The sequence below is a fragment of the Corvus brachyrhynchos genome, unplaced genomic scaffold (assembly GCF_000691975.1).
Source record: "Corvus brachyrhynchos isolate BGI_N302 unplaced genomic scaffold, ASM69197v1 scaffold187, whole genome shotgun sequence".
NCBI lineage: Eukaryota > Metazoa > Chordata > Aves > Passeriformes > Corvidae > Corvus > Corvus brachyrhynchos.
Genome location: NW_008239050.1, coordinates 1,035,142 through 1,047,570, shown reverse-complemented (window position 1 = coordinate 1,047,570; position 12,429 = coordinate 1,035,142). Strand labels below are relative to the sequence as shown.

The 12,429-nt window shown below is 37.5% G+C and overlaps 1 protein-coding gene across 4 annotated transcripts in view; it reads left to right on the top strand.

Moving 5' to 3' along the window:
* ZFAT (zinc finger and AT-hook domain containing) overlaps positions 1-12,429 on the top strand; it is a 70,316-nt gene that overhangs the window by 15,995 nt on the left and 41,892 nt on the right. For all 4 annotated transcript variants that reach the window (XM_017739058.1, XM_008637493.2, XM_017739059.1 and 1 more), the window contains exons 4-7: positions 763-936; positions 8,559-8,709; positions 8,983-10,445; positions 11,639-11,871. In XM_017739058.1, the coding sequence (XP_017594547.1) occupies positions 763-936; positions 8,559-8,709; positions 8,983-10,445; positions 11,639-11,871 (2,021 nt within the window). The remainder of the gene's footprint in view (positions 1-762; positions 937-8,558; positions 8,710-8,982; positions 10,446-11,638; positions 11,872-12,429) is intronic.

Genomic DNA, 12,429 nt, shown 5'->3' with positions numbered 1-12,429 from the left:
GTAACTCAGCTGATTACTGGCTCTTTTATTTCAGAAGAGTGTTTTGTATACAGCTATTGTGTGGCTTTCTAGTTAACAGGTTCAAAACTTACCCAGTTGAAGAGGCTGAAGACATTCTGAATAGCAACAGGGAATAATTTGGAAGTGCAGCCTTCAAAATGAGGAGTTACATGTTGAGAGTTAGTTTGAACCAAAGACCTGTTTTGAACCCTAATTCTTCTTGAACCAACACTAAAATGATAATTATGTTTCTGGCTGTTGATTTACAATAACAGGAGAGGAAAAAGGTCTAATCCAAAGAGACTGTCAAAAGACTTTCCATTAAATAAGATTGAAAATTAAGCCAGTACTAAAGGAAATAATCCTAAATTTGTCAGAACAATTAAATATGGAAAAGAGAAAAATAAATTGTTCATTAATTGCAAAATCATGAGAACTTTGACCAAGTTTTTAGAATTTTCGCAGAAATCCACAATAATGTGAATGAATTTAGAAACACATGTTTCTGTGAGTTCATTTTGAAAATTTTGATTTTTTTTTTCTCTCTTATTTTCTTTATGTTTAAGTATCATACCAGTTTTATTAAACAGAGGGGAAAAAAGTTCCCCTTTAGGGATCATGCAGCAGATCTTGTTTAGATAACATGTCTTTCTTTCTACAGTAGCATTAATTTCCCCCCCTTTTTTTTGTGCAGTGTTAGTGACTGTGTTACCTGCATTGCTTTTGTACATAGTTACCCTCTTTTTGATGTTTGCTCTTTAGGTAATGATTCTGACGTTGACCTTGACAGGAAGGAAGATGAGCGAGAAAAAACTCCAAAGAGGCCCAGAGTTCAGAAAACAGAGAAAACAGCATCAACTAAGGAGACTGAGCAGGTTTCAGGAGCTAAAAATCCTATTATAAGTGTGGTTTTGACAGCCCATGAAACTATTCCAGGTAATCAAAATCACCAATTATATATATTTTTTTTTTTATTGTACTGACACTGTATAAAATATTCATTGCTTTAAGACCAAATTGCTTAGGATATTTATTGTGTTAAAAATATTTAGCATTATTTGATTGTCTTGATACAGAGCCTCCCCATCTGGCAGCTACATAATTTTAGAACTTGTCACATTTCTTCATAGGTACAAGAAATGCTGGACCTGGCTGTAGTTAACATCAGCTACTGCATTAGCATCAGTTATGTTTAGTCTGTGAATAGTTTTAAAGAAGAAAATGATAAAGCACTGACCAGAGAACAGAAAAGTGTGTATATATTTGAAAATCAAGTTCTACATAATGATTACATGTTTCAAATATTTATTTAAAACTAGACTTGCATTTGACTGTTTTTATAAACCATTAGCTGGTTATAAACCATTAACTATTCTGACTGACTGTCAGTTAATAGTTTTGTGCATTATTTTCAGCTTTGTAGTTTTATTGTTCTCCTTTTTGTTATTGTTAACATTTCTGAGTATTTGTTTTGCTTGTTTCTATCAGAACAACTCTAAGGTCTTCATTTCGTTGTTGTGGGTTGGAAGCTAGCAGGATTTTCTGTGTTAATATCTTTTGATATTGAGATCTGTGATATGCTGGTTCAGGGGCTCATGGAGATGTTGGAAAGTGGGTTCCTATAGGTGTTACTCTATGGATATATACAAACCTCTCTTCCTCAGGGCTTTTGGAAAGAGCCATAACTGAGGATTCCCCTCTCCTGGTGCTAAATTTTATGCATCTTGTAAGGGTTTTTATCTTAGGCCTTTACATTTCTAGCAAGAACTGGAAGAATTTCCAAGAAGGGAAGGAAAGACGTGGTGGATAGTGCAATCAAAGATCCATTTCCTTATAAAACTGGCCGAAAAAGGCAAATGAAATAATAGCAAATACAGATAATGAAGCAAATGTAGGAAGCATGTGATACAGGAGAGGAAATTGGTGCCTTAAGTACTACCTAGTAAAATTCTTCTTTGTGCAACCAAAATTTTGGGTTTTCTTTGCACATATGCTTTTTGAGGTACTCAAAAGAGTAAAACAACTTCAACTTTGGAGGTACTTGAGCATAGTACATCAAGCATTCAGAAGGCTTTAATGAACCAAAAAGATTTATGGTCAAGTGTGAACCTGCAGGAGTTCTTGAAGGTCCTCTCATCCATTTGACTGACAATTAATCTTATTACATTCAAGTTCCCAGCTAAATTATGTGTAATAAAAAAGTCAGTACTCTTCAAAAAGTTTTGAATTGTCACCCAACTTTTCAGAATTTGGAAATTCTAGAGATACAATATAAGTGGTTAACTCTGAAGATTCAAAAGAAAAATAATTTATTTAATGCAATTATGGTTTAATTTATTTTTCATTGCTTTTCCTTCTATTTTTTTCCCATTAATTTCCATGATCTAACTATATCTTAATGTCACTAGCAATTCTTAGACAGTTCCCCTTTCTCAGTAATACTTTAATGTCTGGAATTTTTAATGAAGATCTTTCACAGTCTTTCATAGTCATTTTTCTGGAGATTTATCATGTGCTGAAGAGATGAGTTACTGCTGTAGACGAATATAAATAGAGAAAACAACTCTCCCTTCTTTTCTGCTTTCTGTGTGCTAGACCATCTGTAAAGTTAAGTTCAAAATAAAGTTTAAAGGTGCTTAAGCACTATCTAAACTTAGTATTTCTCTGCAAGCATTAACAATCTGTACCCACCTGTTACCCAGTTTTAAAGCTGCATAGAAATATCACTTTTTGTGTCCCCTATGGTAAAATTCTGTTTGAAGATTTCAGATGACAATCAGAAAAATAGAGAAGGCTTTAAGAATTAGCTGTATTTTATTCCCAGTAATAAGGAACTACTTAGACTGTATTTTTCCTTTCTTAAATAAAAGATTCTTTAGAAGCATTGTATTAACACTTTGCTGTTATTTTGCTGTGCACTAATGAGGTTTGGGACAATGCTTTATATCATGTGTTTGGTAGATTATGACTAAAGTGATGTCTTCAAAATCCCTTTGAACAAACAGGATCAGTCAGTTTTTAACTTCCCAGAAAGGACATTTGGGCAACATTGATTTTCCCCAGTGTTCCTCTTCTGTAATGTTTCCTTGGGAGGTATATGAAAGGTAATAGATTTACAGCTTTAGAAGTCTGAAAGCTGGCATTAACCCACAGAGTAAATACAGTTTGAATAGAAGTTGTAGATTTTTTTTCTGTGCAGGTGCTGAAGTTCCTTGATAGGCTTGAGAGGTGAGCCTGGGAAAAGCTCTTGCAGTGCAAGGCCAAGTGCAAGGCCAAGTGCAGGGTCCTGCACCAGGATAAGGGGAAATAACTTCAAACTGAAAAAGGGTAGTTTTAGATTAGATTGTAGGAAGAATTTCTTCACTGTGAGGGTGATGAGGCATGGAAGAGTTTGCTTTGAGAATTTGTGGATGCCCCATCCCTGGACGTGTTCGAGGCCAGGTTGGATGGGGCTTTGAGCAGCCTGGTCTGCTGGAAGGTGTCTCTGCTCACAGCAGACAGGTTGGAATTAGACAACCTTTAAAGCCCATTCCAACCCAAACCATTCCATGGCTCTATAACTGGAGGGATGTGGAGACCTTCAAGAGAAGGAATGCTGAGTTCATGAGCACACCAAGGTATCAGATCAAACACAGGACAGTTTTTTGTAAGCATCACAATTAAGCAGGTGAACTGCAATATGCACTTCTGAAAATTGTTTTGAGTGGCAGACACTTTTTTCATAGTCTGGTTTTAAGAACAAGTGAGTAAATTCAGCCAAATATTCCATCTTCTGGGTTTTTTTAATGTATGTTATTTCCCATGTTTAAATTCTGTAAATTATCGAGGTTTTTAAAACCAATTTATAATTCGTGCTCAGTTAGTTTCATTCAGGAGAGATTTGAACATTTAAATTATTGTTTTATGTAAATTCTGAAATATTTTAAAGACTCAGCTTGTTACTAGGAGAGTTGTTTTAAGTGCCTGTGAAGATGGCCAGTGGTAGACGATCTTCATTTTTTCATCAACCGTTTTTGGTTTTGGTTTTGTTGGTTTTTTTTTTTTTCAAGAAATACAAAAATAGCATGAAGTCTTGAATTTCTTGAGGGTAATTATTTTTTCTTTTCTAAAGGAGTTGGATTTTTTTCAACTACAAATTCTTTATACAGCAGTGTGAAGGTTTTTCTCTCCCTGATTTCCACTGTCCTTAAAAGTCCAGCTGAGTTCCCCTTTACTGTGTGAGAAGATTTTATCTGTAATCTATGAACACTTGGCTCCTTCTTCAATCGAAATTTTTGCGCAGTGGGGAAGAAGTGGAAGAATGTAATTTTGCTTACTATTTTGGCACTGACTTAATTTAACTGGTGGCAGTCTTTTCTCTTAAACTGATAAAAGTCTTTTTTGTTTAAGATAATTTCTGTTCTGTAGCTCATGGAATGATGGTTGTGGGTTTATGACGCATCTGAATGGATTTAATGTCAAACAAAATGAGCCTCTCAGGGCAAGGAGGAGGATTGGTACTTTCCTTTTTCATAGTCTTTCAAGTCTTGGTCAGTAAGTACAGACTGCTGTCACAAGCAAGTGCTGTTCTCCAACCTGTTTCCTGCCCTTTGGATCGTTGTGCCAACTTGTTGATGCACTTTTGTAATAAAACATACTAGAAAACTCATAATATATTTGCAGAAGGAGAGATATGGTCTAGAGTTTAGGCAGATCCCCTCTCTAATCCTCTTCATCTTCATGATCTCCTGTGCTGGTACTTTTCAAGCATCACCAACATGTAGTTGAATGGAGGCTGGAGAAAAGATGCTGTCCTTTTGCTGACTGAAAGCAAATATCGAATTAGGCAAGGTTAGGAAAATTAAACCTTTCCCCTCTGAATGTGAGCAGGTGTTTATGTTATCATGGTTTTACAGATTGATTTAGCTCAGCCAACCTAATGTCCAGCTGTTGAAAGGGTTAGGAATCTTCATCCCCTCATACACAGATCTGAGTTTTTCTTTTTTTTTTGTCTGAATTAAAATGTGTTCAACCTCACGGTGACCTAACCTATTAAATGGTCTTTTTGCTTTTTTTGAGCTTTGTTTTGGGGGTTAGGGATAGGTTTACATGGAGACCTTTGGGGATTATGGGTAGGGTTGGTTTCTGGTGATTTGACTTTCAGAGCTGTCTTACCATGGATCATACACGTTTGGACCATATTCCTCAGGATACTGTAGAAGCTGGAAAAATACATTCCTTCAAAAAGAGATTGTAAGAAACAAATACTCACTTAATACCCATAGCACATTATTTTAACTATACAGACCAGAGTACCTACATTGTGAAGATTTTTTTTTTTTAAACTTCAGCTAAAGTCGTTTTTTAAAGCAAAAGTAGTTGGTCTAGTTGGATCAGTTGTCTCTAAAGTCAGCTTGCAGCATCTATACAGGAAAGAAATAAGACACTTATTGTGTAAAGTCTCATGGATTCTGACAGTTATTGAGCTGGTGTTTGCATCTAGATGATCATATTTCATATATATCAATTAATTTGTCTAAATCCCATCTTGAATGCATTTATATTTTCATTCTCTGTGACATTATGCAGTAATTGTTCCATAATTTAATTACACGTGGGATGAAAGGGCATATTTCTTTATTTTAAGTCTGCTGACTTCTTACTGAACTGTTCTTTTGTGGGTTGTGAGATAATGATCATTCACACCTTTTTTTCACAGTATTGCTAATTTTAGAGGTTTTTCTGATATTTCACTTTCAGTTCTGTCTTTTCCATGCTGAAGGTCGCCAAGTCCTTTATCCCTTTCTCAAACAAAATACCTCTGATTTTGTTACTGTTTTCTGGTTCTTCTTTATCCTTTTTTGTGATCCGTACTTGAAGCTTCAGGAGGTTCGCAGAATTTAGTTGAATTAGTAGGAATTTGGTTGATGTTCTTTCCTGGTGTATCTCTGATCCATTCTTAATAATTCTTTTACCTTTTAGACTGTTGATAAGTAATGGAGAACTCTGTAGTGAAGGACAAGCTGCTTTGCCAAGGGACAGACTGTGAGAGATTGGAAGGCATCTCTGAGTTTGAGCCAGAGATGAGGCTCACTGGGTAATGCTTATCTGTAGAAGCTGCTGTTAGAATGTCATGAGGAGCTCAAATCTTATTCTTCTGAAGGCAGATTTACTTAGATAATATTGACTGAAAAGAGGAAAGCAAAAGGCATAAATAAATTCTAGTGAACTAAAGTTGATTCTGCCTTTAAAATAGAGATATGATAGTGCTGGAGGAAGGATTTTTCTGAAAGAAATGATCAGTACAGTTAACTTCCTTCCCCCCCCAAGTATTTATATGCTCTCACTTCTTGAAATGATTGTCTAGGCAAACGGTTAGGAAAACCTTTATCTTCCCTACTGGCATATGATGATTTTAATGAAAAATAAGGCCTTGTGTCTGTTGGCCTTGTTCTTATGCATTTCCCTAGCCCGAATATTGAGGACATTCTTTTGGGATTTGGGACATGTGGGGACTAGGCTGGGTAGGCCCTAGAGGTTTTCTCACTTCCTGGTCATATGCTGTAGTCATTAGTTTGTGATCTAGTGGTGATTGCTGTGGCTGCTGGTCCATTGGTACCCTCAGTCAGCGTCCCAAGTGGATGGAGATATCTCATGTTTCTTAATGCTTCCCTATCTTCTAAGGGTGGGAAGTAGCAACCTCCCACTAGGGGACGTGATTGCCTTTTGTGAGCAGGTACTTCATCAGCATGTCTGAAAATCTAGATCTCCCACTTTAGGCTTTTAAAGACATTTGTCTCTCTGTGAACTGCATAGATAATTTAGAGGCAATAACATGAGGATAACCTTGGAGCATTCTGCCCACTCAAAGTATGCAAAATACTGGTGAGTTAGTATTTATCTAGTGAGTATATATTTAGTTCACCCAATTTAGATGATTAAATTTTTATAGTGGTAGTATGAAGGTCTATTAAAACAGTTCAGCAGTCCTTTCAGGAAATGCTCAAACATCCTGAAATGCAGAAGGGCACAGAAGTGAGTTAGTGTGGAGCATTTAATGAGGATCTTTGTCTCACAGGCAGGAAATGGGAGGCCTAGAAGAGGCAACCATGCATATAAAGCAGTTTAAGACCTATTTTCTTTTAACTGAGTCATTCTAAATATAGAATTTGCTTCTATTTTAAGTATTGAAATATTGGAACACTTGTCTGGTGTGTAATGTCTATTCTATCACCTTTATACTGAACCCACTGAACCATGGCTCCTGTGCTGTAATGACAAGGTCCCATCTCACTGGCCCTACCACAGTGCAATTTGGGAGATGAAATCCTATGGACAACCTGACATTTGTGGGAGAGGGAGGAACAGGAAGAACAGAAGTTTTAATGTTCTGGTAACATTTAGGGTGAAAACTTGGAAGATCGGTTCTGATGAACCTGCAGAATCTTTAGTACAGAACTGAAAGCATTTTTAATAAAATGTAGTCCAAAAAGGCTGGTTTTAGATGCAACCAGTTTAGTGAGCAACAGAGCTATTACAGTTTACTTACCCTGTTTAGTTACAGTTGGCTGATGTCCAGTCTGATAGGAAAAGCTTCAATGGCTTTACACACTCCCAAATGGCCTCCTTTCAAAATATCTCAATTTCCCACTTTAAATCAGTCTGAAGGACCCACAGAATCTCCATCTGTAGACATCCTTGTTGTCTACAGCACTGCTTTCCTCCATGTAATGTCCCTAAGTCTTTCCTACCATTTGTTGGGTAACCCCCACTGTGGTTTCAGAGATTTTATGTTAATACTGCCTGTATTTTATAAATTATATCTTCAGGAATCTGGTCTTAGTGCATTCAGTAGATCTCCTTCTGCTCCCAGTGGAGACTGAGAAGTGCACTTGGAATGTAGAATCAGAATATCGTGAGTTGGAAGGGCTGCACAAAGATCAAGTCCAGCTCCCGGCCCAGCATAGGACAGCCCCAAGAGTCACACCATGTGCCTGAGAACGTTGTCCAAATGCTTTTTGAGCTCTGTCAGGCTTGGAGCTGTGACCACTGCCCTGGGGAGCCTGTTCCAAACATATTCTTTTATTCTGAGGGATGGCAATATGCCCCAAAATAGAAGGAGTTTAAGGAAATTATGTACAGATTTTTAAGTATAGACTAAACTGTCTTTTAGGTGAAACTGGTTTTTTCCCCAGCCTTATTTGTAAGCTTGGCGTAATTTTTCAAAGGATGTTGTATAAAGCAGAAACAGAAAAATTTAAATTTTATTTAGAAGAGTTACAATCTTTTAAAGGTGGAAATACTTGGAGGTAGGATCTCTTAGTAGCAGGCATCAAGCACCATGAATAATGCTCCAAACCATCGGTCCTGGCATGTTACTTGAGCAGAACTATGGTGTAAGTACTGATAGCTTCTGGAACTGTGTCCATCATTCTATGCAAAGGAATATAACAACAGAAACTAAAATAGATGAGCTAATGATTACAGAGTTTATTGTTTAATTTACACTTGTATATTATAGACAATGCATGTTTTTAGTATGTGATTTTTAATGAGCATTTTTATCATTCTTCCTTTAGGAGCCAGAAAAATTGTGCCTCTTGAGGCTTCTCCTCATGAAAGTGAAGCCACAACTCCAGACACAACAGTCCAAGACCCATCACAACGAAAAGGATATCAAGAATATGCCATTCAGCAAACCCCATATGAGCAGGCAATGAAAACAAGCAGGTAATTTTGAAGCGCTTATATCTGTGTTCATGCAGAATATGAATGAAGTGCTTCCCCATTCATTTTCATGAAACTGGGGTATTTTTCTGAGCTCCTTAAATAAAGGAACAGCTAACAATAAACTGTAAGTTGTATAATTTAAAATGCCTTTGGAAAATACATTTTTTTAAAAACTAAGCATTTCTGTCCATTATGAATATCTAGGGAAATTCTGACACATTATGTTACCGAGGTTCACTACTGTAAACATACTGTTTGTTTGGGTTTTTTCAGGTTGGGTCCAACTCAACTGAAGATTTTTACATGTGAATACTGTAACAAGGTGTTCAAATTTAAACACTCCCTCCAAGCACATCTGAGGATTCATACAAATGAGAAACCTTACAAGTGTTCCTACTGCAGTTATGCCAGTGCAATCAAAGCCAACCTGAATGTTCACCTGCGGAAGCACACTGGGGAGAAGTTCAGCTGCGATTATTGTACCTTCACTTGTCTCAGCAAAGGCCATCTCAAAGTCCATATCGAAAGGGTTCATAAGAAAATTAAGCAGCACTGTCGTTTCTGCAAAAAGAAATACTCAGATGTTAAAAATTTGATCAAGCATATGAAGGAAACTCATGACCTTCAAGATAAAAAGGTGAAAGATGTTTTTGATGAGCTTCGCTTGATGACACGGGAGGGCAAAAGACAACTTCTGTATGACTGCCATATTTGTGAGCGCAAATTCAAAAATGAACTGGATCGGGACCGTCACATGCTCGTTCATGGTGATGAAAGACCCTTTGCTTGTGAGCTCTGTGGTCATGGAGCCACTAAATACCAAGCCCTTGAGCTTCACGTTCGGAAGCACCCTTTTGTATATGTGTGTTCTGTGTGCCTGAAGAAGTTTGTCAGTTCTGTGAGGCTCCGTGCTCACATCAAAGACGTGCATGCAGATCTGCAGGAGGATTCTGTTTTTAACAGCTCTATCAACCAAAGCTTCTGCCTGCTTGAGCCAGGAGGTGACATCCAGCCAGAAGCCCTTGGTGAGCAGCAGACACAAGCTGCGGGTGAATCGACTGTCACGAGTACTGATGCTGTTAACACTCCACAGCCATCTGCTTCTAAAGGTGAATTAGCAGCTGCAGATGTAAACCATAATGGTCAACAGAATGGTGATGTAAAAATTGATGCAGTCCTTTCCTTAGAATTTGAAAATCCTGTGGTGAAGAATGTAGCAGAGACGCTGTGTCAGACAACAGATATAGTAGTCCCAGGCATTCAGCCCTGTGTAGCATCAGACTGCTTCCTACTGAAAAATGGTACTGCTGGCCCTGAGGAGTTAAAAGGTTCTCCTCCAAATGAAGAGGCAGTTAATCAGTGCAGTTCTGTAAATGAGCAGGGTGAAGAAATTAATCTTTTACTGTCTGAAGACAAAAGTTTGAGTCAGAACAACACAGTGACTGAGAACCTTCCAGTCCCTGAAGAGAGGATCCAGTCTGCTCCTCCTAGTGAATCAGAAACGAGCAATCCACCCATTCAAAATTTGGCAGAACCCACAGACCCTTTGGCAGCAGCAGAAGCTGGTGCAGCCAGCAGCCCACAGGCAGCCTCTTCTAACACAGCTACAGCCAACGGGGGGACTGGATCTGTCGCCTTCATGCAGATCTTGGACAGCTTGCAGAAGAGACAAATGAACACAGAGTTGCGTGAGAGGATAAGGAAGGTTTATGGAGACTTGGAATGTGAATACTGTGGTAAGAAGCAGTGGAGTTATTAGAGTTAGTAGTTTGGGATTTTTTAAGTGTTATGCAGTGAGCCATCTTTTTCCTGCTCCTCTGGTTTACAATGTTTGATATATTTGTGTATCTTTGCAGCGGCATTAATTTTGTAGTTCAGTATGGATTCTGGGGTCCAGTGAGATTTGCTTTTTGCTGTACAAATAGTGTGAAATGTGTCAAATCTCCTCAAAAAAACCCCCCTAGTGAAATATAGCAAAGCAGTGCTTTGCAAGGCTCAATTTTCTATTGATGTGAAATTTGATAGATTATTTCTGTACAAATGCCTCTCCCCAAGTCATAACTTTCACTGGGGCCAAGCAGAGCAGATTTAGGCATGTGATCAGCATTAGTTCAGCCCATGCTTTAATGCTTGAGCTTCATTATCAGCCTAGTATAAAATTCAGAGTTTTTTTCATATAGTGTAGGAGGATGCATGGTAATATACATTCTGTACAATAGGTACATATATACAGGCATAACTTTGTGTCTTGTTTTGAACCAAGTTCTTTGAGATGAAAATTTTAATTACATGGTATCAAATCGAGACTATCCTGATTGTAATTGTTCGGATTTTTTAATTTATGGAAGTGGGAATAACACACCATTCCCACTTATTGTAACTGAAAATGTTTGTGTTTACATAACTGGAAAGGAAGCAATTTGGGATTTTTTTTGTAGTTTTCATTCTTGAAAAGGGAAAGGAATCAAAGTCTGAAAAAACAAGTTTTTGAAGCACTATAACAATGTACTTTAGATGAATTTCTCTGGGCTTTTTGGTGCCATTATGCCACAAAGGCTTTTAAGAAGGAGTAACATGAAAGAAAGTAACAAAAAATATTTTGACAGTCTCTTTATGTACAGTTGAATTCAGATTCTTTGCATAGGAGAGCAGATATAAAGGACTTTTTATTTAGGAAAATAAATACATTGATATGTATTAAAGTTGCCCTTGTTAGGCTGTTTCAGGACATATAATCTTTTTAGACAAAGGTTGGTTTTGTAAACATATTTTCAGTAGCGAAGGGTCTTTAGACAAGTTTTCATTAAAGACAAAAGGGATGGAATTCAAACAGGGTGTTTTTGCCCTGAAAGAAAATTGGTTATTTTTTTGAATTTTTTACTAACAATTGTTTAGGAATCACTTTCTTCATGTCTAATTTAATTTTCAGGCAAGTTGTTCTGGTACCAGGTGCACTATGACATGCACGTCCGTACACACACTCGAGAACATTTATATTACTGCTCCCAGTGCAATTATTCTTCCATCACCAAGAACTGCCTTAAGCGTCACGTCATTCAGAAACACAGTAATATTTTGCTGAAATGTCCCACAGAACATTGTGACTACTCCACTCCAGATAAATACAAGCTCCAAGCACACCTTAAAGTTCACACAGATCTGGTGAGTAACAAACCGAATGCCGTGTTTGCCTGAATTCAGTGTCTTCAGAGTGTTTGGAGTTGTGTGGTAATACTTGAAGACATAGCTAAGGGTTCTTGCCTGTGTGCTCTCTACACACTTCTGGGAATACCTGATTTACAGCAACTGGGTAATTGGACCTTCTCAGCTGTTTCCAGGAGAGTATGTCTGTATCCATTTCTTCTCTTTGGTTTTCCCAGTAGTGCCAGATCCTTTGGGGTTTGAGAGAGTAGAAAAACTTGGTACTGTTGTTACTTTCCTTCATTTTATGAGCCTGAATTCCCTTCCTTCATAAATAGATGACGTGGGTAAAATGAAAGTATGTTCCTCTTAATTGCTAGAGACTGAAGATATTTAAGTTGTTGAAAAGGATTTTTTTTCTCCTAGTATCTCCAACTAGTTGCAGTTGAACATCTACCATTTTCTGTTGTGTTTACAAAGACAAAGAGATCACATTTTAAAGGTTCCTGTCTTATTCAGAAAGCCCTCCAGCTCAGACTGACTTGTGCTAAAACCAGGTCTTGGTAGACTATTGATCAC